Source organism: Siphateles boraxobius, unplaced genomic scaffold, assembly GCF_051911475.1.
Source record: "Siphateles boraxobius isolate OS27281-9 unplaced genomic scaffold, OSU_SipBor_1 238, whole genome shotgun sequence".
NCBI classification, from domain to species: Eukaryota; Metazoa; Chordata; class Actinopteri; order Cypriniformes; family Leuciscidae; genus Siphateles; species Siphateles boraxobius.
In genome coordinates this window covers 104,090-131,734 of record NW_027508853.1, presented here as the reverse complement: position 1 = coordinate 131,734, position 27,645 = coordinate 104,090, and the positions used below count along the sequence as shown (strand labels likewise).

Here is a 27,645-nt window from a genome sequence, read left to right as displayed (position 1 = left end):
TTAGTAGTGATATTGGTAGTATTACTACTATTTTACTGTTCATCTGTTATAATGGCGAATATATCGGATGTGTGTATAACGTTACCTCTGAGTGCAGGTGAGGACACATTCGAGCTGCATTCGGTGCTGTTGGAGCTGGAGTCCGTGGAGAAGCAGGTCCGTGATCTACTAGAGAGGCAAGCCGAGCTGCAGATCAGCGATCAGCGCTTGAAACATCACGCGCCGATGCTGACAAGTCAGTGCTTAGTAACTTTTTGACTCCGACCTCGTCTACTCCGTGTGCTTCTCTGCACAGGACCCAAGCACCCAGGACGCGATCATCCCTGGCTTCATTCACTGCGGCACCGACACAACACCATGGACCCTGGGTGATCACTGAGGACATCACTGGACCCCTGCTGGATCCCTTTCAGTTTGCTTACAGAGCAAACAGGTCTGTGGATGATGCAGTCAACATGGGACTGCATTATATCCTGCAACATCTCGACAGACCAGGGACTTATGCAAGGATCCTCTTTGTGGACTTCAGTTCGGCCTTCAATACCATCATGCCTGGTCTTCTCACAGCCAAACTGACCCAGCTCTCCATACCATCCTCGATCTGTCAGTGGATCACCAGCTTCCTGACGGACCGGCAGCAGCGAGTGAGACTGGGGAAACACACATCCAGGACTCTCACCACCACCACTGGCGCCCCCCAAGGGTGCGTTCTCTCCCCACTGCTCTTCTCCCTGTACACTAATGTCTGCACTTCTAAAGACCCCTCTGTCAAGCTCCTGAAATTTGCCGACGACACCACTGTCATCGGTCTCATCCGGAACGGTGACGAGTCTGCTTACAGACTGGAGGTTAAACAGCTAGCTGTCTGGTGCAGTTATAACAACCTTGAGCTAAACACGCTCAAAACAGTGGAGATGATCGTGGATTTCAGGAGGAACAGCCCAGCACTCCCCCCACTCACCATCATGAACAGCACTGTGGAAGCAGTGGAGTCATTCAAGTTCCTGGGCACTACCATCTCTCAGGACCTGAAGTGGGACAATCACATTGACTCCATTGTGAAAAAAGCCCAGCAGAGACTGTACTTCCTTCGCCAGCTGAGGAAGTTCAACTTGCCACAGGAGCTGCTGATTCAGTTCTACTCAGCCGTCATTGAGTCCGTTTTATGCACATCCATCACTGTCTGGTTTGGTTCAGCTACCAAATCAGACATCAGGAGACTACAACGGACAGTCCGGACTGCGGAGAGGATCATTGGTGCCCCCCTGCCAAACCTCCAGGACCTGTACTCTTCCAGAGTGAGGAAGAGAGCAGGTAAAATCATCACAGACTCCACTCACCCTGGACACCACCTGTTTGAACTGTTACCGTCAAGACGGAGACTCAGATCACTGGCCGCAAGAACATCTCGGCACAGGAACAGTTTCTTCCCACAGGCCATTTCCCTCCTGAACAGTTAACACACTTCCTAAGGCATACGCCCTTAAGTGCAATACTCCCACTGATTAGTGCAATATCCTACAACTCAGGTGATACTTATATGTAGATTTATTTATTTATAATATTCAAAACACTGTAAATATGTTCATAATCTGTAAATCTGAAAATGTCTTTTCTGACTAAACCCAACTGTGATACTTTTATTCTCATATATTTATATTTTTATTCTTTATTTTTATAATTTGTAGTATTATGTTTCTTTTTGTATTTGTATTTGTAGATGTCCACTGGAAGCCTCAGTACCAAAACAAATTCCTTGTGTGTGCAAGCACACTTGGCAATAAAGCTCTTTCTGATTCTGATTCTGATCCCTCAGTGGAAGACACGAGCCAGGACCAGACCAAGAACCTCTCCTCCCCTCCCGGTCTTCGAGATCTCCACCCGGAGCGCTTCTCCCCTCTTCGCGAGTTGGAACGCGACGACGCCGTGATCATCGGCAGTTCCATCGTCCGTCATGTCCGTGCTACCTCAGGTAAAGGTAAGGTGCGCACTCACTGCTTTCCTGGTGCTCGTGCTCTAGATGTCGCAGCACATGTTCCCGAGATCCTGAACGGTGACGAGCGCGTCGGACCTGTTGTGCTGCACGCGGGTCTGAACGAAATCAGGCTGCGGCAGACGGAGGTTCTGAAGAAGGACTACAGGAGCCTGATCGAGACGGTACGCAGCACATCGCCTGAAGCAACGATCATCGTGTCTGGACCGCTTCCCACGTACCAACAAGGACAGGAAAGGTTCAGTAGATTAATTGCACTAAATGAATGGTTAATGTCATTGTGTAATGAACAGAAACTGCTCTTTGTAAATAATTGGAATCTGTTCTGGGAGCGACCTAGGCTCTACCGTGCTGAATGCCTGCACCCCAGCAGAATCGGAGCGGCTGTTCTGTCGGACAACATCTCCAAGACGTTATACACCATCTGACTAGTAAGTCAAAGTCCAAATCACAGTCTTTGCTGTCCCAACTTAATTGATATAAGTAGTGTAGAACATTATATAGAAACTAGCCGCGTTTCCACTGCCGGGCCAAGGCCGAGCCGTGCTAGTGCGTGCCAGGGCCAGTCGCGTTTCCACTGTCACTTCCGGTGCTTGAGCGGGGCTTACTTGGGGCCAACGGCCAGGATTTCTGGCCCGTCGAATACCTTGGGCCAAAGCAGGCCAGCTTGGGCTAGAGGCGTGGTCAAGGTAAAAGGCGGAGTTTATCGGTGTTAGGGAAAGGTATGGTCTGCGGCAAGATGCACATTTCACTTTTTTATATAGCGCAAAATTATCGCTGCTCGAAATGGAGAATCGCCTGTACTGGTCTGTCGAGGATTCCAAAGCTCTTCTGAGCATTTGGGCAGAAGAAAGAGTACAACGTCAATTTGACAGCGTGTGCAGAAACGAGGATGTTATCAAGTACAGCATTTATAAATATTTGCTAACCCATTCATTAATACATTACACTCCAATGTTTGAATTGTTACAATCAATTAACGCACTGTGAACAAACTAACAAACCAACAGCTGATTTTTTTTGAAAATCTAGCGTTAACAAAGATAAACAAATACAGTAACAAATGTATTGCTAATGTTTCGTTCATGTTAACCCATACATTACATACTTTACTTTCTTGCAAAGTGGTACTGTAAACATTACTTCCCTAATTATGGGAAATGTAAATGCATATATTAATAATCATGGGTATAAATAGATGTATTAAACGAATAATACATTTTTTACATTTACATTTTATGCATTTAGCTGACGCTTTTATCCAAAGCGACTTACAATTGCTATATATGTCAGAGGTCGCACGCCTCTGGAGCAACTAGGGGTTAAGTGTCTTGCTCAGGGACACAGTGGTGTCTCACAGTGGATTCGAACCCGGGTCTCTCACACCAGAGGCATGTGTCTTATCCACTGCGCCATCACCACCCCTAATACAATGACAGTTTAACATTAACACCTAACTTTATTTGTATTAATATAGCAAGCAAGATATGATAAGCTAGCAAAATATTTGTGTCTTTTCAGCAGATAGTAAAGTTAGTGAAAAGCTCATAAAAACAACTCCCTGCAATATGATTTGAAGTTATGCTCACATCGACTACAAGATACGAATTAACTATACTATAAAATAAAATATTTACCGTTTCCATCCATTGCTGGCGACTCTGCATTCGCTGTAACCAAATTGCACGTCGTTGGATCACTCTCTTTCGCCTTGCAGCCAACATAAGCTTCCGCCGTTGTCACCGCTGAACCTCCATCTTCTTATCTTGGTTTTGCTGCCTCATCTTCCACCAAGCAAACACCAAAAAGAGCAAACAAACAGACGCTTCGGTCCTCTCCATCTCGATCGTCGTGTGTTTTTAGCAAGCTAGTGTGTCCTGTAGGGGTGGGGGAAAAAATCGATTCTTAGATGCATCGCGATGCGGACTCGGACGATTCTGAATCGATTCACAAATGTCAAAAATCGATTTTCAAATAAAAAACGTTTTTTTTTTTTTTTTAGATATATAGCCTATTTATAATGACGTAATATTGACGGAACTCAAACGACGGAACTCTGAAGCGCGGAAGTGCAGTGCCCGGACCGTCTGTCTGTGGCGTGTGCACATAACAGAGACGCGATGGCTGAGCGCGAAATCCAAACACCCTCCTCGTTAAAAGCTGACGTGTGGAAATATTTTGGCTTCTATGAAGTTGAAGGGGGAAAGGAGCTGGACAAGAGCCACACTAGTTGTAAGCTTTGTAGAATAAAACTAGAATATTTCGGCAACACGACAAATATGAGAAGCCATATGACACGTTTCCACCCAGAGGAGGAAAAACACTCGGCTGTAACAGAGCCGTTTCTATCTATGGCTCTGGGCTGTACCGGTGTTCAGACGATTTCTGCTGCCTTGTCTAAAAATGCTACCCAAGCGCGAATCGATCACAGATAATGTTGATTCATTCTCAATTGTTTCCATAATGGTGTAAATCTCACAATATTATGACATCGTTATTTCATTTTAATCAGAGTAAGTGTATGGGGAGCATATTTTGATATTTTAAATGAACTAGCAATTATCACATTTGATATAACAAGTAAAAATGACATTATTATATTAAATAAAATTATAATAAAATTCGAAGTTAAGAGTACAGTATAATGTACTGTTTTTATTTTTAAAACGGTGTGAAAAGTGAAAAAATTATCATCAAATATTCATCTTTGACCTGTCAAAGTTTCCTACAAGTCTCCACAGCAAGGATGCATAGACTTATGTGCGTGGTAAGCAGAAGAAAAATGAGTCTGCACATGCGCATAACCGGTAAGCAGCACATCTCGATGGGTAGAATGAATCGTCAGAAGACCTGTTGTTGTTATATTATTAATTTACTACAAGTATGCTGCTAGTTCAGGCACACATTTATTTTCCTGTTGGTTCTTTGCAATGTTAATAACATATATTGTACGTTAATTCTTTATGGGTCATTACTTTGTACTTTTAAAGCAAAGTATTTATATATACACACACACACACACACACAAAAAAAAGATTCAGATAATCGATAATCGCTTTAGCATCGAATCGCAGCCCTCTGAATCGTAATCGAATCGAATCGCGAGGTGCCTAGAGATTCCCACCCCTAGTGTCCTGCCTGAATGAACTTCATAATTCCCGCTGAAATGGGGGGGGTTGTATGACGTTCGATCCAGGAAGCTGTGTTAAGGGCGGGGTTTATGGCAGCGCTGCGGGGCTACTCCCGGCAGTCGAAACGCAAGCCCGCTGCTTGAGGCCCGAGGCCAGTTGCCCGGCTCGGCTCGGCTCGCTGTTAGTCCTGGCCCGGCCCTGGCCCGACAGTGGAAATGCAGCTAATGTGTATATTCCTCGTTTAGTGAGGCCAAACAATAAATCTACTGTAGGATCTAGGAAAATTCTTATTGTAATTAAACCAGAAAATCGTCTAAATCATACACTAGATTTAATTATATCATATGGAACCAATCCAACCGATATAGATATTGTACCGCAAAGTGATGATGTCACTGATCATTACATGGTAACTTGCGTAATACGTACTGCTGAAATTTGTCATGTTGCGCTACGTTATCGACCAGGCAGAACAATCCTTCCAACCACTATAGATAGATTCTCAAATAGCTTACCTGATCTATCTCAGCTGCTCAGTGAACCCAAACAAACAGATGAACTAGAGGAAATGACTAGCAGTTTGAGCACCATTTTCTCTAGTATATAATAGAAATTGTTGCACCAATTAGATTAAAAAAGGTTAGAGAGAAAACTAAAGCACCATGGTACAACAGTGCTACGCATGCTATCAAGAGAGAAACTCGTAACTTAGAGCGTAAATGGAAACAAACTAATTTAGAGGTCTTTAGAATCGCGTGGAAAGACAGTATGTCACGTTATAAAAAGGCTCTAAAAGCAGCCAGGGCTGAGCATCTCCGCAAACTAATAGAAAATAACCAAAATAATCCAAGGTTTTTATTTAACACCGTGGCTAGACTAACAAATAAACAGACATCACCAGAGCAAAATATTCCGTTACAGTAAAGTAGTAATGATTTTATGAATTTCTTCACTGAGAAAATAGAAAGCATCAGAAACACAATTGTAAATGTACAATCCTCTATGATGTCTTATGATTCAGCCTCAATTATCGCCCCTCAAGAACAACTACACCGCTTTACAACTATAGGACAGGAAGAGCTAAATAAACTTATCATTTCATCTAAACCAACAACATGCCTATTAGATCCAATACCCACTAATCTACTGAAAGAAGTGTTACCTGTAGTCAAGTCATCCTCATTTATATAGCGCTTTTAACAATGAAGATTGTTTCAAAGCAGCTTTACAGAGATAAACATATAATTTAAGGTAACAGAGATTGGTTTGGTTTTATAGTGGTTCTTGAAAAATGTTTTTCCAGCTAAAGTAAGTTTTGATTGATTCACTTCCGATTAAATGATCATTTGTTATTAAATTAGGGGCCGCTAAGACGACCCCGTTCTCTCTAAACAGACTTTAAACGCGAACCTGTGATAGACGCTGATGGTGTTCACATGCGCATTAAGAATTGATTCTATAGTTATGTGCGTTTGAATATATGTGCGCAGGTTTGTAATTCCTTTCAAACCATGCCTAAACAAACTACTTGTCTTGTCTATAAATTTTGATACAGAATTGATTTAATCTTATCACTTTGGGTAGGTACGCGAACCAAAAAAAAATTCCACAACGCTTTATCTGTAGAGTGGTATAGGGAACTAGGAGAGGTTAGTTGGCACTTCAGCACTGCATTGTCATCAGGTCCAGGCGAAAGTCCTTCGTCAGATCTAGAAACGGCCTGGATCCGGCAGGCTGCGGGAAAACCTCGGGATAAACAAAGACACTAAAATTAGCGTAGATGCCATTATTCTTATGATGTAACGAGTACATCAGGATTTAAGGGAAGTGTTCCCAGTTCCGGCTGACCTAATCTAAGCAGCCTAATATTGAATTATAGAAGTCTATAGAGTGTTATGTGAATGCTAGGACAAAGAGATGTGTTTTTAGTCTAGCTTTGAACTGACAGACTGTGTCTGCTTCCCGGACAATGTTAGGAAGCAGCAGTCGATTTAGATATTTTAGGTATTATCAACTGGCCAGAACTTTGAGATCGCAATAGACGTGAAGGACTATAATGCGTTAAGAGCTTGCTCAAGTACTGGGGAGCTAAACCATTTAGTGCTTTTTAAGTAATCAGCAATATTTAAAAATGTATACGATGTTTAATAGGGATCCAATGCAGTGTTGACAGAACCGGGCTAATATGGTCGTACTTCCTGGTTCTGGTAAGAACTCTAGCGGCTGCGTTTTGAACTAGCTGTAGTTTGTTTATTAAGCGTGCAGGGCAACCACCCGAGAGGAGCATTACAATAATCTAGCCTTGATGTCATGAACGCATGAACTAGTTGTTCCGCATTTGTCAATGAGAGCATATGACGCAATTTAGATATATTTTTAAGATGGAAAAATGCGGTTTTACAGACACTAGACACGTGACTTTCAAATGAAAGATTGGTATCAAAGAGCACACCCAGGTTCCTAACTGACGACGAAGACTTAACAGAGCAGCCATCAAGTGTTAGACGGTATTCTGAATCAGAATCAGAATCAGAATCAGAATCAATTTTATTGCCAAGTAGTGTTGTGCACATACAAGGAATTTGCTTTGGTAATAAGGTGTTACCGAGGCTGCTATATTCAGCGCCAACCTGAGAAAAAAATACAGCATGACATGAGGAGAGGTGAGGAGAAAAAAAGGCAACCCCCAGACTATGCTCCTGTAAGGAGTACAGTCTGGGAACAGGAAAAAACACCTCAGCAACATTAGCACATAAACAGTACACTCTACAAACAAGACATTGCAACACGGTTGGGAGTGGGGGATGGAGGTAGTCCAGCCCAGGCAAGCAGCATCCGGTCCTGCAGCCATTATGGCGCTGGTCACAGACCCGCCTGTCAGACTGGGGGTACGAAGCGGCGAAGGCGTGGGATGGGGTGTGGGGCAGGTGCATATCTGTGTATGTGTAAGTTCATGTGTGTGTAGGCCTGGAGAGAGTCGCTAAGCCGGCACCATAATCTAGGAGCCTCAGTCCGCAGGATTGTCGTAGCGATACACAGCAAGTTGCCATGGAGACAACCCTGATCTTGTCCCAGGCAGAGTCAACAATCACCAGGTGTCTGAGGAGTCGGGGAAGGATCACAAGAGCGGCTCACTGCAGTGCTCTTCCGGGAGAGTTGTTGTTCCAGCAGCGGCCTTGGCCAAGGCCAGTGCTGGTAGGGGGGTGCAGAAACAGATAAGATTGGGATTGTTTGGTCTTCGGGCGAGTAGCCGCATACAATTTATACAGGCTATTCTCCTGGTCCATTTTGGTCTCTGAAACGATCCATTTGCCTTTGCAAAGCTGTGAGCTTCTCCATGATGTTATCCATATTGTGGTTCATAGACCCAGTCTGAGTGCTGACAGCTCTGCCCACCGCTTCAATCATCACGGGCAGCCTTGCGGGGCTTTGGACAGCTGTCACCGTCTGCTTAGTTCCTCGATAAACCAGGGCAATGCCTAATCCAATCAGCAGAAGACCTGTTATCATGGTGCCGAATAGGTAGATATCTTCAATGTCCTCCACGGAAAGAGCCGCCAGACACACGACCCGCCACCTCTCCCACGCGTCCATCGTGTAGCCAGCTGCGAACGTCCCGGCAGGGCAGTCAGGTTCCCCCGAACCCAAGCTTCTCGTCGAGAAGATGGTGTCAATTGCATTGAGAGACCAGTTGATCAAATCCATAATTTATTGGTTTTTGGAGAGCAGTGTAGCGAGAGTCTCTCAAAGTACAAGACAGTAGACGTGACGAGAGAAGCAAAGCAGGAGAGGTAAGGGGAGGGAGAGGGAGAGAAAATTTGACCGCCTTCGTTGAGAGCCAAGAGGGAAAGGTTATTCTAGGTTAAAGGTTAAAATTCTAGGTTATTACGTGTGGAAGTTTGTTGTCCAATAATTAGAATATCTGTTTTTTCAGAATTTAGTAGTAGTAGTTTTTCAGAAATTACTAGTCATCCAATTTTTTATATCAACTATGCATTCCGATAATTTTGTGAATTGGTGACTTTTGTTAGGTTTGGAAGAAATATAGAGCTGAGTATCATCAGCATAACAGTGAAAGCTAATTCCATGTTTCCTAATGATATTTCCTAAAGGTAGCGTGTACAGAGTGAACAGCAGCGGTCCTAGTACTGAGCCTTGTGGTACGCCATACTGAACTTGTGATCTATAAGACATCTCTTCATTTACTGCTACAAACTGATAGCGGTCAGATAAATATGATTTAACCATGCTAATGCAATTCCACTAAAGCCAACACAGTTTTTTAGTCTATTTAAGAGAATGTTGTGGTCAATGGTGTCAAATGCAGCACTAATATCAAGTAACACTAATAGAGAGATACAACCACGATTGGATGATAAGAGCAAATCATTTGTGACTCTAATGAGAGCTGTCTAAGTGCTATGGTGCGGTCTAAATCCTGACTGTTTTGTACCTCTAGTTTTGTTTTCTTCCAGTTGCGCTCCATTTTTCTGGCTGCTCTCTTAAGGGCCCGGGTGTGCTCGTTGTACCATGGCGTTGGACTATTTTCTTTAATCTTCTTTAAGCGCAACGGAGCAACTGTGTCTAAAGTGCTGGAAAGGAGAGAGTTAAAAGTTTCTGTTGCAATATCAAGTTCTTCTAAGCTATCTGGGATGCTGAGATGATGAAACTGATTAGGAAGATTATTGATAAAGCAATCTTTAGTGGCAGAAGTGATAGGTCTAACATACTTGTAACACGGAGTTGGCTTTGCATCCTTGGCTAAATGTAATTTACATGAGACTAGATAATGATCTGAGATGTCGTCGCTCTGCTGCAGAATTTCAACAGCATCAACATTGATTCCATGTGATAATATTAGATCTAGAGTATGATTACGACAATGAGTCGGTCCTGACACGTGTTGTCCAACTCCAATAGAGTTAAGAATGTCTTTAAATGCCAATCCCATTGCATCTTTTTCATTATCTACATGTATATTAAAATCACCAACAATTAGGACTTTATCTGCAGTCAATACTAATTCTGATAGAAAGTCAGCAAATTCTTTGATAAAATCTTTATGGTGCCCTGGTGGCCTGTATACAGTTGCCAGCAGAATTCTCAAACTTGATTTATCGTTTACATTATATATTTTTACATTAAGCACCAACACTTCAAAATAAGTATGTTTAAAACTAGACCTGTTGTGGAAGGTAATCCATAATAATCTTTATCTTTAGGTCATGTTCCAAAAATATTCAAGCAGGCGGTAAAAAAACTCATTAAAAAACCGCAATTAGATCCAAATAACCTAGCAAATTACAGACCCATTTCAGATCTTCCATTTATGTCTAAAATACTAGAAAAAGTTGTGTCCGCTCAATTGTGCTCTTACTTGCAAGAAAATGATATCTATGAAAAATTTCAGTCAGGATTCAGACCGCATCATTGAACAGAAACTGCGCTAGTTGAAATGACAAATGATTTACTTTTAGCTTCTGACCAAGGCTGTATCTCAATATTAGTTCTACTCGATCTTAGCGCTGCGTTCGACACTATAGATCATAAAATACTCTTGGATCGACTACAAAACTATAATGGTGTTCAGGGACAGGGACATTAAGCTGGTTTAGATCGTACTTATCAGACAGTTATCATTTTGTCTGTTTAAAAGGGGAAAAATCGTAGATAACGTCAGTAGACTATGGAGTGCCGCAAGGATCGGTGTTAGGCCCTCTGCTATTCTCAATATATATGCTGCCACTTGGTAATATTATAAGAAAACATGGAATTAATTTCCACTGTTATGCTGATGACACTCAATTATATATTTCATCACGACCAGATGAAAACACTAACTCATCTAAATTGACAGAGTGTCTCAAAGATATAAAATGCTGGATGACGTGTCATTTCCTGCTATTAAATTCAGATAGTATTCAGATAGTAACAGAGGTATTACTTATTGGTCCAAAAAACTACCCACAAAACCTCGTACAATACAACTTTAATTTAGAAGGATGTCCTGTTACTTTATCCACTACAGTAAAAGACTTGGGTGTTATACTAGACCGCAACTTGTCTTTCGAAAATCATATTTCATATGTTACAAGAACAGCCTTTTTCCACCTTAGAAACATTGCTAAGCTACGTAACATGCTATCTGTTTCTGATGCAGAAAAGTTAGTTCATGCATTCATGACCTCAAGACTAGATTACTGTAATGCTTTATTAGCTGGTTGTCCTGCATCCTCAATAAACAAGCTACAGTTAGTGCAAAATGCAGCTGCTAGAGTTCTTACTAGGTCAAGAAAATATGATCATATAACACCAATTTTATCATCTCTACACTGGTTACCTATTAAGTTCCGTATCAATTACAAAGTACTACTACTGACCTATAAAGCCCTAAATGGTCTAGCTCCTGTGTATTTAACAGACCTTCTATCGCCATACAATCCATCGCGTTCTTTAAGATCACTAAATTCGAGGCTTCTGGTTATTCCTAGGATATCTAAGTCCACTAAAGGAGGAAGGGCGTTCTCGCATTTAGCTCCTAAACTCTGGAATAGCCTTCCTGATATTGTTCGAGGCTCAGACTCGCTGTCCCAGTTTAAAACTAGATTAAAGACGCATAATGCTTCACATAATGCTTACCTTTTATACCACTGTTGAATTAGATCGAATGCATTAATATTATGAACAGCAGCTATGCTAATTATTTCCAATTTTCTTTTCTGCTGTTATCTCGGGACGCTAGTCCCGAGGTAAATAGCGTTCGTCAGCTCCAGTTTGTATTCAGCCTCTCACGGAGACTTCAGATGACTCAACACCTGCGATGAGATGACTCAACGCCTGTGAAGAGACGACTCAACGCCGGCGATATGTTATGCCCTAAATTAATACATGATTAACTAACTGTATTTTTCTATGTACATTTCTGAAATGCACTTTCTGTAAAGCTTCTTTGAAACAATATGTATTGTGAAAAGCGCTATACAAATAAATTTGAATTGAATTGAATTGATTTTCAGTCCGGATTTAGACCGTATCATAGCACTGAGACAGCTGTCATTAGAGTCACAAATGATTTGCTCTTATCATCCGATCGTGGTTGTATCTCTCTATTAGTGTTACTCGATCTTAGTGCTGCATTTGACACCAGTGACACCAAATGATTTAAACCATGCTAGAGCAATTCCACTAATGCCAACATAATTTTCGAGTCTATTTAAAAGAATGTTGTGGTCGATAGTCTCAAATGGGTTACTGCGAGAAGCGAGAACTGTCCGGACTTGCCTGCCACAGTTGCCAAGTCCGCTTATAATACGCGAACTTTGGGCTTTTTTTCTTTGTAAGTCGCGTTAAAAAAGCACGGGTTGCGGGTTGCGTTTTTTTGGGCTTATTAAAAAAATATGGTTGCTTTTTAGGAAAATCTGACAAGCAACTTTGTTTTCTTTACATCTATGGTCACGGTTGCCGTTTTCTCAATCTCCAATACATTGATTGACACTGTCTGCTCACAGCCATAGCCAATCAGTGCAATTGTATAAGTGCTGTGGCGTAATTCGTCAAAACATTCCGGCGAATCCGCCCCCTTATTGGACAAAAATCCCGTTCAACGTGCAGGCAGCCGCGCGCGACGCTGTAATCCAATGATAGACGTTGGGGAGATGATGGACAGTGCAGGGGAGAAGAGGGATGACCTTCTTTTGTAAGGTAAATTTGTAATTTTTACAATGTTTTTGTAATAAATTAATTATAACAGGCTTTAATAAAAAATAAAAAAAAACTAGTCTATACTAACATAAGATACATATGGGTCAAATTTATTTTATTTAAAAAAAAAAAAAATATATATATATATATATATATATATATATTATAATGTGTGTGTGTGTGTGTGTGTGTGTGTGTGTGTGTGTGTGTGTGTGTGTGTGTGTGTGTGTGTGTGTTACATATCCCCGTCTTTTCTTGATTGTCTTTTTGTCCTTTTCCATCTCTCCAAACCTTTTTTAAATCCTTTTTTCCTAATCCGTTTATCCTTTTCTAATAAAGGAGTGGTTTCAGTTTAATATGTTGCAGGCTCATTTATTGGTAATAAAAAATAAATGATAATGCTGAAACTAAATAATCTAATAATATTGGGCTTGTTTGGGCTTTTTTTTGAAGCTACAGTTGCTTATTTGTCTCGCGAGAGTTGGCAACTGTGTTGCCTGCTCTTTTTTCACTCCTCCTCTCACTGCAGCGCCGACTCTCGACTACACTTCAGGTGAGGCGAGGCGAGGCGCATCTCAAACAAGCCTATTCAGTGCCAGTGGGCAGTCCTTCAAGCTACACTTCCCGTCTCAAACTCCCTACCCGCTACATATATATACCTCCTTAAAGAAATCATCAGTTTGTCCTGAAACCTGGTCTTCATCGTCTCTAAAGCTCGAACTACTGTGCTCTGGAATGATGGACATTAAAGTGTATGTTAAAACGTGGCGTCTGTTTGCATTTTGCTTCTGCACATGTTTAAGGGTGGTTCATTTGAACTTTTAATCTCTTGTATTACTTTATATACTTTTGCCTATTTTAATCTACAGCAATGCATCATAATAACACAACATTTTTAGTGTTTCTATAGTGTTCACATTTTTTAACCAATGTGTAATATCCATTATGTCTAAAATGTCACTTTTTCATAAAAAGTACAATATTTGCCTCTGAGATGATGCTGAGTTGAATACAAATCTAAAGTACTTTACATTTAGACTCAAATACAGAGTAAATGTATATATGTGAAAATATATTGTCACAGTTACATTTAACATAAGAAATAAACAAGGTTACTAGTTGCTAACGATAGAAAAGTGACATTACACAATTTAACCATACATATTTTACTTGGTTATGGTACAGTCTCCTGTCGTCATCGGCGTTGAACCGTGTCAAAATCCTATAAAAACTCTGATTTTTTTCTGAAAGTTTCTGATTCCATTTCTCTTATTAAAACCCCCTCACAAAAATCCACTGTCAAACAGCTGCTATAGGCCTTGTGACAACACTCGGCTCATTGTTGCCAAGTCTGGAATTGGAATTAACTTAATCTGTTACTGTGGGGTGTTTGTATAATCCACGGGTAGGGATGGGACGATTACCGGTTTCACTATAAACCACGATAAAATGTACTGACGGTTAGTATTATCGTTTAAAATTCAATTATCATTAAAACCGTCTTTGATTATCGCAATTTTAATAACTCACTATAAATCCTGTCCAGCCAGCAACAGTCTGACGCAGCACGCAATGTTTTGTTTTGTTTTTTATTCGAGAATGAATGGCGGAAGGCAGTGACCGTGTTCGGGAGATTTTTCAGCCTTTTAAGAGGACCAAATATGAGGTGTGGTCATATTTTGGCTTTTACAAAAAATCCTGAGGGAAACGTAATCGAGGACGGTCACCCTGTCTGCAGAACATGCACAAAATAAGTCGCTGTGATAGGAGTAAACACATCAAATCTGCCGAGTCGTCCTGTGTGACCATCACACACTGTAGCGAACGCAAGGCAAATTAACTTTGATCTCAATACTAAAACTATGTCTGGGAAATAATTGGGCACAAAATGTTGTTTTGAGTTGAAATATTTTTTTCTCACTCACTTGAAATAAACTTGAAGCTTCCGCGAAGAAAAGTTTGCAGCAATAAGTGGCTTTGAGCCAAAGACGAACAAACAAGTTCAAACAAGACTAGAGTGACATTTAAGAGATAATAATGTGTATTCATTGTACACTTATAACACCGATTTTTTTTTTACCACATAATTACGGGGACATATTGAATAGAGATTAATGTCTCTTCTTACCTGTTAAATCCATTTGTACAGCGTACAAAACTCGTCCAGACAAGATGATCACAACAATATTATCAAATTCTTTAAACAATAAATCAACTCTGATTTCATTTTCAATACAATCAAAAACGAAGACGCAAGATGACAAGTTGTATTTGAATGAAATGAGAGCGAGCGTCCGTTGTGATACATGGATGTGCGCTGTTATAATGCGTTGCTATGGACGACGGTCATTATAAGGAAGGAAATGCCACAGAATAGAATCTTACTTTAAAAAGTGCATGGAGCTGCTTGTTTTATTTGTTGTTCGTTGATTTTCAAATATAAAACTTGTTGAAATGTTTTCAGTGTAAGCATCAGTTCTTTTTTAACACGTGCATCTTGTTTTAACAAAACCGTAATAATATTGATAATCACGATAATTTCGGTCACTACAATCGTGATATGAAATTTTCATACCGTCCCATCACTATCCACGGGTCAAAGTTGTCTTTACTTCAGTGATATTTCCTCCTCGCCTCCCACTTTTGGGTTAGTTTTGGCCGGGATTACGCTACTTTTGATTAATTGGGAGGGTTTTGCTGTGCTGACGCAGCTTGTGTATCAAATGCTGAGGAAGATCTGAGATTCAGATTATGCTAATGAGTGTTTTGTTTCCGACCAGTCACAGCAAACTGAGCCATCTGACCAATCAGAGCAGAGCAGCTCTAGTTTAGAGAGACTGAAACCTTGATCGAACCGTTTCAGACACTGAGAGGAAAGAGCTGATGCTGCAGTGGGTGTTATGAAAAGGTTAATGTGTTTTTTGACCTTGGATTCATGTAAGCCTGCTGTAGGAGACTCAAAAAGAGCACTAGCCAAAATAGCATAATAGGGGCACTTTAATGTTAAAATACCACCTCTCAGTAAGTAATCCCTAACCCTAACTTTCTGAAAAGTGTAACACTGTGACACTTCTTAAAACATTGCTCTGTTTGTTTGAGCATCCTGACTATCTGTCCGATAGCAGACGAAACCTGTTTAAGGACAGTCATTGGTTTGCTCTTCACTTTGGCTGCTAGAAGTACAGAAATGACATGAGAAGATTTTCAGAAAAGGCAACAACCACAAAGAGCGACCTAGAATCTGTTCCACAGGTTTCCGATCAATGCTGTCAGTTTCTGTGACCTTTGGACTTCAGTCAGATCAGACACTCAGATGCTCAATTTAAAAAATAAAGTGAAATTAAACATCTGTATGCATCTGTATCATTAGAGGGGGGGGGGGGGGGGGGGGGGGGGTTAGGACGATTCTAAGGGCCCACACACTTTTGGGGCCCCCAGAGATCGATTTCATTAATGGAATGGGTGCGGTAGGGCCGACGTCTTTATTCGACGTCCGTGGGACCAAATGTGGTCGTTTGTGGACGTCTTTTCAAAATCAAATTTAGACTAATTTTAGACGTCGTTTCTATACAACTTCTTTAACTTTAGTCCCATGTTTCAAAAGGGTGGAGGACATGTTTTATGTACCATGTATTTACATTTATGCATTTGCCAGACGCTTTTATCCACAGTGACTTGCATGGCATTACACACTTACATTTCAATCAGTTCCTGCTTTCCCTGTGAATCGAACCCATGATCTTCGCATTGCAAGCACCAACTCTCTACTGTTTGAGCTACAGCATTACACCTTAATATGCGTCTCCAGTTCCCTTTCGAGAGGTCTCTCCTATTGCGTAAGTAGCTTACGCTATGGGAAAACTCCTTTTCTCGAGAATACTGAAGTCTTTATGTAAAACGCATTGCAGCTGCACAGCTGACAGCAATGAACGAAGGAAGCTCGGTCATTGGCTGTGCTGCGGCAACTTGCTCGAACCAATGACGGGGCGACTCTGAATGCGCGACCAATGAGCGCGCTTCGCGCCGGCGCGCGTCAGAGCCTGCCAAGATGGGCGTGGCCAAGAGCTATTTATTGGGCGCCCCGTCATGAGAGTTCTTTAGATTTAATCTCCTTCAGCGAACACCTTCTTCGCTGGATCCTCCGGATTATTGAAGCCTTCGCCGCCGTCGAAAAGCATACCAGCGGGATTGCTACGAGGACGTCGGCACCTTCAGCCGCCTTCGAACGCCATCCTACTGAGCCATCCGGCGTGCCACACATGCAAGTATCTTTACATCTGTTCGCCCCGCGACACTTGTAAAAGAGCAATTTTCTGAGGCGTTGTTTCAAATGCCTTCCTGCGCGTCGTGCAGAGACCTTCTCCCGGACGGGGATCGTCACATCATCTGCGCTCGCTGCCTGGGCCGGGACCACGCAGAAGCTGCTTTGACCAAGGGCGGATGCCCGGAATGTGATGACCTGGGTCTCTCCGCACTGCGGGCTCGCCTCGCCGCTTTCACTGTGAGCGAGCCCATCGCCGCCACCCCTCTGTGTGAGCCGCGCACTAAGAAAAAGCGCCGCTCACAGAGGCTTCCTGAACCTGAGCTCAGTGACGTCGCGCCGAGCCAGTCTCCGCGTGCTTCACCGCCGCTCTTGCCTTCCCCACCGCCGGTTCAGTTCACCCAGCCGGAACTACACCCCTCTAGCAGAGCGGTGGGCCTTGTGACTTTCGGCGCGTCCGAGGACGATGGGGGAATAGATGACAGCTTGTCCATCGACGCTGCATCGGACGACTGGCCGGGCTCCACTCTCGACCCCGCCCCGTCGACGCTAGCTAGCATGAGCGGGGGCTCCACCATGGATACCGAGATTATCCGTGTCCTCTCTAAGGCCGTGGAAGACCTCGGGCTCGATTGGTCTTCTCCCGAAGAACCAACCCGGAGCCGATTGGATGAGTGGTTTCTGCAGGGGCGCCAGCAGGCCCCTCGGCAAAGGCCTTCTCCCTTCTTCCCGGAAGTTCACGACGAACTCACCAAGTCGTGGAAAGCCCCCCACTCTGCGCGCTTAAAGCCTTCTTTTTCTTCTTCGCTCTCCTCTGTGGACGGCGCGAAGGAAAGAGGCTACGAGGGAACAACGCCCCTCGAGGAGGCCGTGGCCAATCATCTCTGCCCGCCCTCCACCACCGGATGGAAAGCCAAAGCTTCCCACCCCTCGAAGCCCTGCCGCACTACTTCTGCTCTCGCCGGTCGCGCCTACGCCGCCGCCTGCCAAGGTGCATCAGCGCTTCACTCAATGGCGGTACTTCAAGTGTTCCAAGCCAAACTTCTCCGCTCTATGGACGAGTCTGGCCCCGAACCCGAAGCCTTCAGGGACCTACGCAGCGCAACTGATATAGCTCTGCGAGCCACGAAGCCCACCGCCCAGTCTATTGGCCGTGCCATGGCTAATTTGACTGTTCTCGAGCGCCATCTGTGGTTAACTCTGATGGAGATGAAGGACGCGGATAAGGCGCCATTTCTCGACGCGCCTATCTCCACCAGCGGGCCGTTTGGACCGGCGGTTAAGGGTTTCGCCGAACGCTTCACTGAGGCCCAGAACGCTTCACAAGCTATGCGCCATTCCTGCCCAAGCGCTCCAGCTCATCACAGAGCAGACAGAGACCGCTACAGCCGCAGCGGGCTAGAACAGCTCCCACCGCCTCTCAGCCCGCGCCTCAGGCTGACACTCGACGCCGCTCGCGCTCTCACAACCGCAAGCCGCCGTCTGAGCGACGGGGTCCTCGGCCCAAGATTGTGCTGAACCCTGAGCCTCGAAAGCCGTCCTAGCCACAGGAATGAGAAGAGAGAGTGCGTGTCTCGCAAAAGCCGGACCACTCTCTCTGCAAAAGCTCAAACATTACCCAGTCCCCTTACAGGCGGCTGGATATGTCCATACAGCAGTCAATGGGCCAGTCAAAGAGCTCGCTCACCTGCAAACAAACGCCGTTTTTACGGCGACGCACAGAAAACACAAAAAGAGTCTTTTTCTGCCTGTGTCACTAAGGGTTCACATGTCCACAAAGTGTGCATTCCCAGATACTGTCAAAACAGTGCCAAATTCATTCCCAGCTCAGGCTGCGCGCCCCATGAATGTAGATCACGTGCCTACGGTCATGTACGCACCACTACACACAAGCACCGTTCACAAAGTTATAAATTCACCCCCAGTAAAAGCGGGAAACATTATAAAAGTGACGAGTGTGCCTACCACTGTTTATGCACCCCCACTTATAAACACTGTCCTTACAGTGTGAAACACAACCCCAGCTCAGGCTGCGAGTTTTACAGACACAGCGCGCGCTGTTGTAATCACATACGCGCCCATTCACTCAGCTGCTCAGCGCGCCCCCGCGCCTCTGAGAGCTATGAGCTCAGGCGATTCGCTGGCCGGGTCCCTACGTCACAGCGGCCCGCCCCTAGCCTGTATTCAGCCCATATCTGTACACGCAGCAGCATGGGAAAATATTCCAGATATGCCGAAATGAATATTGGATATAGTAAAGCACGGATACTCGCTCCAGTTCGCTCGCAGACCACCACGTTTTACGACTGTGGTCGAGACGAAAGTGAGAAAGGAGTGTTCACATGTTCTACGCACCAGGTGCGCAAACTAATAGAAAAGGGCGCTGTGGAAACTGTTCCCCCCTCTATGAGCGAGGAAGGTTTTTACAGCCGCTATTTTCTCGTCCCGAAAAAGGATGGCGGTCTCCGCCCCATCCTAGATCTCAGACACCTGAACAAAGCACTAATGATTCGCTCGTTCAGAATGTTAACAACCAAGCATATCCTCGCGCAAGTACGCCCAGGAGATTGGTTTCTCTCAGTGGATCTGAAAGATGCTTACTTTCACATTCCAATAGCGCCTCATCACAGGCCGTTTCTGAGATTCGCTTTCGAGGGACAGTCTTACCAGTACACAGTACTTCCGTTCGGCCTGTCCCTGGCTCCCCGTACATTCACGAAATGTATGGATGCAGCACTTTCCCCCTTGAGACGAAGGGGAGTGCGAATACTGAATTATCTCGACGATTGGCTGGTCCTAGCACAATCAGAGAGTCAGTTAATAACACACAGATCTTGGATTATCATCCATTTAGAATGCCTGGGTCTAAGAATCAATTTTGCAAAAAGCATTCTATCTCCCAGCCAGAGGATTTCTTTCCTGGGAATAGTTCTAGACTCGATGCAAATGACAGCGCGTCTCTCATCAGAGCGCGCGCTCACCATCCGGCGCCTTGCAACATCATTCAGGGCGGGCGCGTGCGCCCCCGTCAAGCGGTTTCAGAGGATGCTCGGTCTCATGGCCTCAGCATCGGCCGTACTCCAGCTAGGATTGTTGCATATGCGCCCTCTCCAACGCTGGCTCAAGAGCCGCGTCCCTACTCACGCGTGGCGTTCGGGCCACCTTTTAATCAGAGCGAACCACGGCTGTATAAAAGCCCTGACGCACTGGAAAGCCGCCGACTGGTACCAGTCAGGCGTGAGTCTGGGTGTGAACACAAGGAGAAAGATGACAACGACAGATGCCTCCAAAATAGGTTGGGGGGCCCTTTACGAGGGCAGGCCTGTCTCCGGCTTTTGGTCAAACCCGGAAAAGCGCCTACACATAAACTGTCTGGAGATGAAAGCGGTCGCTTTGGCTCTCAGAGCCCTGCTTCCACATCTAAAAAACGAACACGTCCTGGTCCGAACGGACAACATGACGGTAGTTTCGTACATAAATCGCCAGGGTGGACTCAGGTCGAGCTCCATGCATTCAATGGCCAGGAGACTCATTTTATGGTCCCAGCACAACTTGCGCTCGCTGAGAGCAGCGCATGTGCCAGGCGCCCTGAACCAGGGGGCAGACATGCTATCCAGAGACAAGATTCTCCCAGGAGAATGGGCTCTCAACCCGCTGACGATTCAGTGGTTATGGAAAACCTTTGGCAAAGCGGAGATCGACCTCTTCGCCTCCAAGGAGAATGCGCACTGCTCTCTTTTCTTCACGAAAAGCACGGACGCACTCGCCCACAGCTGGCCGAGCCGCCCCTTATATGCCTTTCCCCCGATCGCGATGCTGCCACAGGTCATCAGTCGGGTCAGAGAGGAGCAAAACGCAGTGCTTCTGATAGCCCCACTCTGGAAGAACCAAACATGGTTTCCAGATCTGATGCAAATGCAATCTGCACCACGGCCGATTCCACTGAGGCCAGACCTCCTCAGTCAGGCCAGCGGGATGATATTTCATCCCCGCCCCGATCTGTGGGCCCTTCATGCATGGCCCCTCAACGGGTTGCCAGGAACCTCACGAGCGGAGCACTAAAAACCATCGCTGAGGCGCGGGCGCCCTCCACGAGACGCTTATATGCTCAGAAATGGAAAGTGTTCAGTGACTGGTGTAATGCCAAGGGCCTGAACCCTGAAACATGCGAGATTACGAACGTACTCGCTTTTCTACAAGGGCTTCTGGAGGCGGGCCGCACCCCCTCCTCGCTCAAAGTATATGTGGCGGCCATCACAGCGTCACACGACCCTGTAATGGAACGTCCATTGGGAAGAAACGACCTAATTATTCGTTTCCTAAGGGGCGCTAGGAGGATGAACCCTTCACGCCCCCCCTCAGTGCCGATCTGGGACCTAGCTACTGTCCTAGACGCTCTTAAAGGGCCCCCGTTCGAACCACTCCGAACCGTGCACCTTAAACAGCTCTCGCTTAAGACTGCGCTCTTGCTGGCACTCGCCTCGGTCAAGAGAGTGGGCGACCTGCACGCGCTTTCGACAAGCGCTGCCTGCCTAGAATTCGGACCTAACGACTGCAGGGTCGTCCTTAGACCGAAACACGGGTATATTCCTAAAGTGCTCACCACTCCCTTCAGAGCACAGGTTATCTCCCTAACTGCGCTGTCGTCTCCAGCAAACGAACACGACGCTAATCTACTCTGCCCCGTTAGGGCTCTCAGAGTGTATTTGGAGCGTTCTGCCCTATTCAGACAGACAGAACAACTGTTTGTATGCTTTGGCGGCCGTACGAAAGGTTCCGCCGTTTCAAAGCAGAGAATCTCTCACTGGATAGTTGAGGCTATAGCACTGGCTTATGAAGCTAAGGGACTTCAATGCCCCTGGGGAGTCAAAGCACACTCCACCAGGAGTGTGGCTTCTTCCTGGGCATGGTCGAGCGGAATACCGATCGAGGATATTTGTGCGGCGGCAGGCTGGGCCTCACCGTCCACATTTATCAGGTTCTACAACCTACAGGTCCCGACATTGCATTCCAATGTACTATCAGCATGATGCTAGTTGAACTACGAGTTCGTATCTAGATTATGTATGTGCTTGTGTCACACTGAGCGCCTTCTAGCCGCTCTGTATTTTTTCCCACATATAAAGCTCGCCTCTGCCGGCTAGTTGGATGATAACTTTGCTTTTCAGCTCAGGCCCCTGCCTCTGGCTATCATAAGGCGAAGTTCAGCATGCACGGCATTTTGCATGGTGTTCCCATAGCGTAAGCTACTTACGCAATAGGAGAGACCTCTCGAAAGGGAACGACTCGGTTACTAACGTAACCTCGGTTCCCTGAGAGGAGGGAACGAGTATTGCGTAAGCTGCCGTCCTTGTGCTTGGTTAGTTCGCTTCAGTCGTTTTAACCTAAAGAACTCTCATGACGGGGCGCCCAATAAATAGCTCTTGGCCACGCCCATCTTGGCGGGCTCTGACACGCGCGGGCGCGATGCGCGCTCATTGGTCGCGCATTCAGAGTCGCCCCGTCATTGGTTCGAGCAAGTTGCCGCAGCACAGCCAATGACCAAGCTTCCTTCGTTCATTGCTGTCAGCTGTGCAACTGCAATGCGTTTTACATAAAGACTTCAGTATTCTCGAGAAAAGGAGTTTTCCCATAGCGTAAGCTACTTACGCAATACTCGTTCCCTCCTCTCAGGGAACCGAGGTTACGTTAGTAACCGAGTCGTTATCACCTGCTGCTGAGACAATCAAATGGAAAGTTTTTGGAAAATGATCTTTAATAATTATAAATAATCTGTATTCATATGTATTAATCATGTTGATAACAACAATGTTGATATTTGTAAATTTCCTGCACCTGTAATAGAGACGTCCAAATGAGGTCCAAAAAAATGACCCAGTTATGTTGGGTCATGGTTGGACATCCAAATAGTGGACCTAGTTTGGACATCGAATAGATGTCCAGAATTGGTCATGGACCGACGGACCCAATATAGACATGATTTGCACGTCTATCCGACGTCCAATGTTTAGTGGGTTATGATTTAAAGAAAACTGAAATTATTTCCATTATGTGTAATAGAGAATACATAAAAGTGCAATTGCAATGCTGCACTGAGACTGACGGTTATTGGCAGGTTTGTGTTACTGAAGTGTGTTACTCGTGTTAAACCGCATGTTCAACAGAATGAGCCGTTCTTGAAAGGGAAATAGTGTTTCGTGGTTAGTGTGCGCCAGTCTGGAGGAGATTCCGAGAAACTCGATGTTGCTGAGCTCTACTTTCTGATCCGCTGCTCGAGGCAAGACTCACTAACCCTTCGCTCTCAGTAAGAAAAATGTAAGTCTATACTTTTGTGTTTCTGTGTTATATTATAATAGTGTAAATATGGGCTTTAAACTTTGTCCCACACACGCATATTTCTTCGGGGAAATCCCTCAGCCTTCGCTGAGAATTAGGCTATCGCTGACACACGAACATCACACGGAAAACCCGAGACTGAGCATCATTTTGAAGTTTTAATTCCTATCGATCGTTTATGATAGTTTTATAACCGTAAATAGTCAAACTTGCACAGAGAATATCAAGTGCCTACTGAAATGCAGGCTTTGTTATGTTTCTCAGGAGAAAACGGGAAATATGACAGCTACGTGCTTTGTAATTGAGTTTTGTATCGGATGTTTCTGTCAGCCACTATTTTAAAGCCTATAATGAACATTGTGTTTGTCTCTGTTTTCTGTTGTCAGTGCAGGCGCTGCTGTTAGAACCGGTCAAACCACCTTAACAGCCACGAAAACCCGAGATGAGTTTTTCCACAGTTTATTTTCAATGGATCATGTTACTATCCACCCTTTGGTTTGCAGGTAAGAGTCTCTGTTTTCAGTGAATTCAGTGGTTCGATTTATGATCATGTTACTCCATGAGGAAAGTTAGGACTCGAGTTTGTTTCTGTCGCGTTCGCTCTTGTTTAAACAACGGGAAATAATGAATGATATCTATGCATTGATTAGCTATTTAGCATAATTTACCATAGTTTGTGATGATGTTGAAGTTTCAGTTCTAGGCGTTAACTATGTAGCCTATAATTTTCCCCAGTTCATACGTGCAGTATCTTTTACATGCTGCCCTTAAACGCGCTCTGTGTTCTCAGTTTCTCAACTGAAATCAGGTCAGTATCTTCAGTTGAGAAAATGCCCCTTTTACTTTCCGTTCTTAAACGTCTCAGAATCAAATTTCAGACTTCGCTAATAGTCGCTCAAGAATATAAGAAGTAAAAGAGACACTCAAAATAAGTACTAGTGATGGCCGGTTCGTGAACGAATTCATCGTTCTTTTGAACCAGTTCCTTTTAGTGAACCGGTCGAACCAGTACACTAAATCGGACTGAATCGTTCGAAACAGTTCGCGTCTTGCGTCAGTGCTGATCCACAAGTTATTAAAGATACTCACTTTCAGACGTGCCTGACAGTCCCTCTGACTCGAAATAAACCAATATCCCGGAGTATATTTTACTGTAGTAACTCCAACAGTTCACTGACCTGAGACATCAGACTTGTTGGTGCTGATTGCTGAGAGAGAAGTGATGAGCACGAGCAGCTGATACTGCGCATGCGCGTACTACCGAACCGAACGAACAGGTACAGCGTTTTTCGAAATCGAATCACCATTACACTCACTGACTGAACCGAAAACGGTTTCTTTCTGAGAAACGCGTCCGACATACTGAGAACCGATGAGCTGGAGATACTGAGCATGCGTGTAATACATTCTACTTTATTATCTTGTTGCAAACCAAAAAGTTCCAAATATTGGAAATGTTTATGACTTAATTACTGTATTATCACTGTATGAGTTTTTGAAACAACTGGTGGAGCGAAAGTATTAAATTGTTTATTTAAAAAAAAATCTTGTCTTAAAGGGGTCATGACATGATAAACCAAATTTGCCTTGATCTTTTGGTACATAAGATATCTATGTACTATTAAAACTTCCTGCAAGTTTCATAGCTTAAGACGTCCTCCCCATTATAAACGAAGCATTTATTTAATCAAGCTCTAAATACAGCTCATTCTAGATCCATGGTATGAAGTGACGTCACGGTGCGAAGTGACGTACCAGTCGTTTGCATATGACCGCCTCCAGCGCAAGACAACTACGCCTTTCACATCATCGCATGCGTTGTCGTGCAGCGAGTGGGTCTGTTTACAAGATGACTGCGATGCTACGCAGATGTGCTGTTCCTGTTTGAGTCTTTGAATACGCTGCCGAACGATCCAGGCGTCAGGGAAAACAGTCGGATACAGTTTATTTGCAGCATATGCCGCCCGCCAAAGCTTAATTTGAACGGTGAGTGATCAGATGAGTGTGACAGGATATGTTACTGAAGAACGAGCAGAGAGAGAGAGAGAGAGAGCCCCGGCCGCGCGCGCGCCTTCAAACTCCAAAACAGACTGTTCGAATCAGAAGTGAGAAACAGGGTGGGAAAAGGTCATAAATCACTATATTTTTATAGTTTTTTTGTACAAAAAACTATAGTAATACTATAATTGCACCTAAGGGAACATAATAAAACAAAACAAAAAAACATGTCATGACCCCTTTAAATGACTGTGCATTGTTTTAGTTGAAGATGCTGTTGAAGGCTAAATGAAGAGTGTTTTATGATCTCAATAAGGGATTTTGGACAAAAATAACTGAGTTGCAGTAGCCTAGGCTGTTTTAACAGGAAGCAAGGGCGATTTATGAAATTCCTGTACTGTAATTATAGTTAATGACACATTCACAAATTTATTTTGTATTAAATAAAATGTTTTAATAAAACTGTCAAAGTGTTTCAAACAATACAAATTTAACGAAGAAGAATAGTTGAAAACCAGTGCACTTGCACTGTATTTAACTCAGGCAATGCCTGTTATTATCTTGCAATATTGAACACAGATTTAATTAGGCTCTAACATTCAGAAATATGAATGTTGTTTATAAAGCATTACAGCAAAATAATTAACATGAAAGCACAACTGCTACATTTTAAAGGTTTGAAACACAATTAATGTTTTGTAAAACGGTCAAACTTAAACATTTAGGGTATTTGTGTTAACATTAATGCATGATATTTTAAGGGACAGCTTATTTCTAAATAAGTTCATTAAAGTAGGCCTACAGCGAGAGCGGTTCAAAAGCATATGGAGCTGCCAGCTCTCTCTCTCGCGCGCGCGATCAGCGATTCTCAAGAATTGTTGCAGTTTCGAATTACCATTACACTGAACCGAAAACTGTTTCGGAATAACACTGTTTTATACGGAATAACACTGTTTTATACGGAATAACACTGTTTATACGGAATAACACTGTTTTATACGGAATAACACTGTTTTATACGGAATAACACTGTTTATACGGAATAACACTGTTTTATACGGAATAACACTGTTTTATACGGAATAACACTGTTTATACGGTATAACACTGTTTTATACGGAATAACACTGTTTATACTGAATAACACTGTTTTATACGGAATAACACTGTTTATATGGAATAACACTGTTTATACGGAATAACACTGTTTATACGGCATAACACTGTTTATACGGAATAACACTGTTTTATACGGAATAACACTGTTTTATACGGAATAACACTGTTTATACGGTATAACACTGTTTATACGGTATAACACTGTTTTATACGGAATAACACTGTTTTATACGGAATAACACTGTTTATACGGAATAACACTGTTTTATACGGAATAACACTGTTTATACGGAATAACACTGTTTATACGGAATAACACTGTTTCATACGGAATAACACTGTTTATACGGAATAACACTGTTTATACGGAATAACACTGTTTATACGGAATAACACTGTTTATACTGAATAACACTGTTTTATACGGAATAACACTGTTTATACGGAATAACACTGTTTTATACGGAATAACACTGTTTTATACGGTATAACACTGTTTTATACGGAATAACACTGTTTATACGGAATAACACTGTTTTATACGGTATAACACTGTTTTATACGGAATAACACTGTTTATACGGCATAACACTGTTTATACGGAATAACACTGTTTATACGGAATAACACTGTTTTATACGGAATAACACTGTTTTATACGGAATAACACTGTTTATACGGAATAACACTGTTTTATACGGAATAACACTGTTTCATACGGAATAACACTGTTTCATACGGAATAACACTGTTTATACGGAATAACACTGTTTATACGGAATAACACTGTTTATACGGAATAACACTGTTTCATACGGAATAACACTGTTTATACGGAATAACACTGTTTTATACGGAATAACACTGTTTATACTGAATAACACTGTTTTATACGGAATAACACTGTTTATACGGAATAACACTGTTTATACGGAATAACACTGTTTATACGGTATAACACTGTTTTATACGGAATAACACTGTTTATACGGAATAACACTGTTTATACGGAATAACACTGTTTATACGGAATAACACTGTTTATACGGAATAACACTGTTTATACGGAATAACACTGTTTGTACGGAATAACACTGTTTTATACG

The 27,645-nt window shown here is 43.4% G+C and overlaps 1 protein-coding gene across 5 annotated transcripts in view; it reads left to right on the top strand.

The window, feature by feature from the left end:
• The first annotated feature begins 2,214 nt into the window (after positions 1-2,214).
• Positions 2,215-27,645, top strand: part of LOC143748478 (interleukin-1 receptor type 1-like) — a 66,409-nt gene continuing 40,978 nt past the window's right edge. The window contains exons 1-2 of one of the 5 annotated variants that reach the window (XM_077240519.1): positions 2,215-2,424; positions 23,809-23,925. In XM_077240519.1, coding sequence (XP_077096634.1) covers positions 23,865-23,925 — 61 coding nt within the window. In that variant the 5' untranslated portion in view covers positions 2,215-2,424; positions 23,809-23,864. Of the gene's footprint in view, positions 2,425-23,248; positions 23,402-23,808; positions 23,926-27,645 lie in introns of those variants that run through there. The other 4 variants (XM_077240521.1, XM_077240520.1, XM_077240523.1 and 1 more) reach the window with 4 other exon arrangements.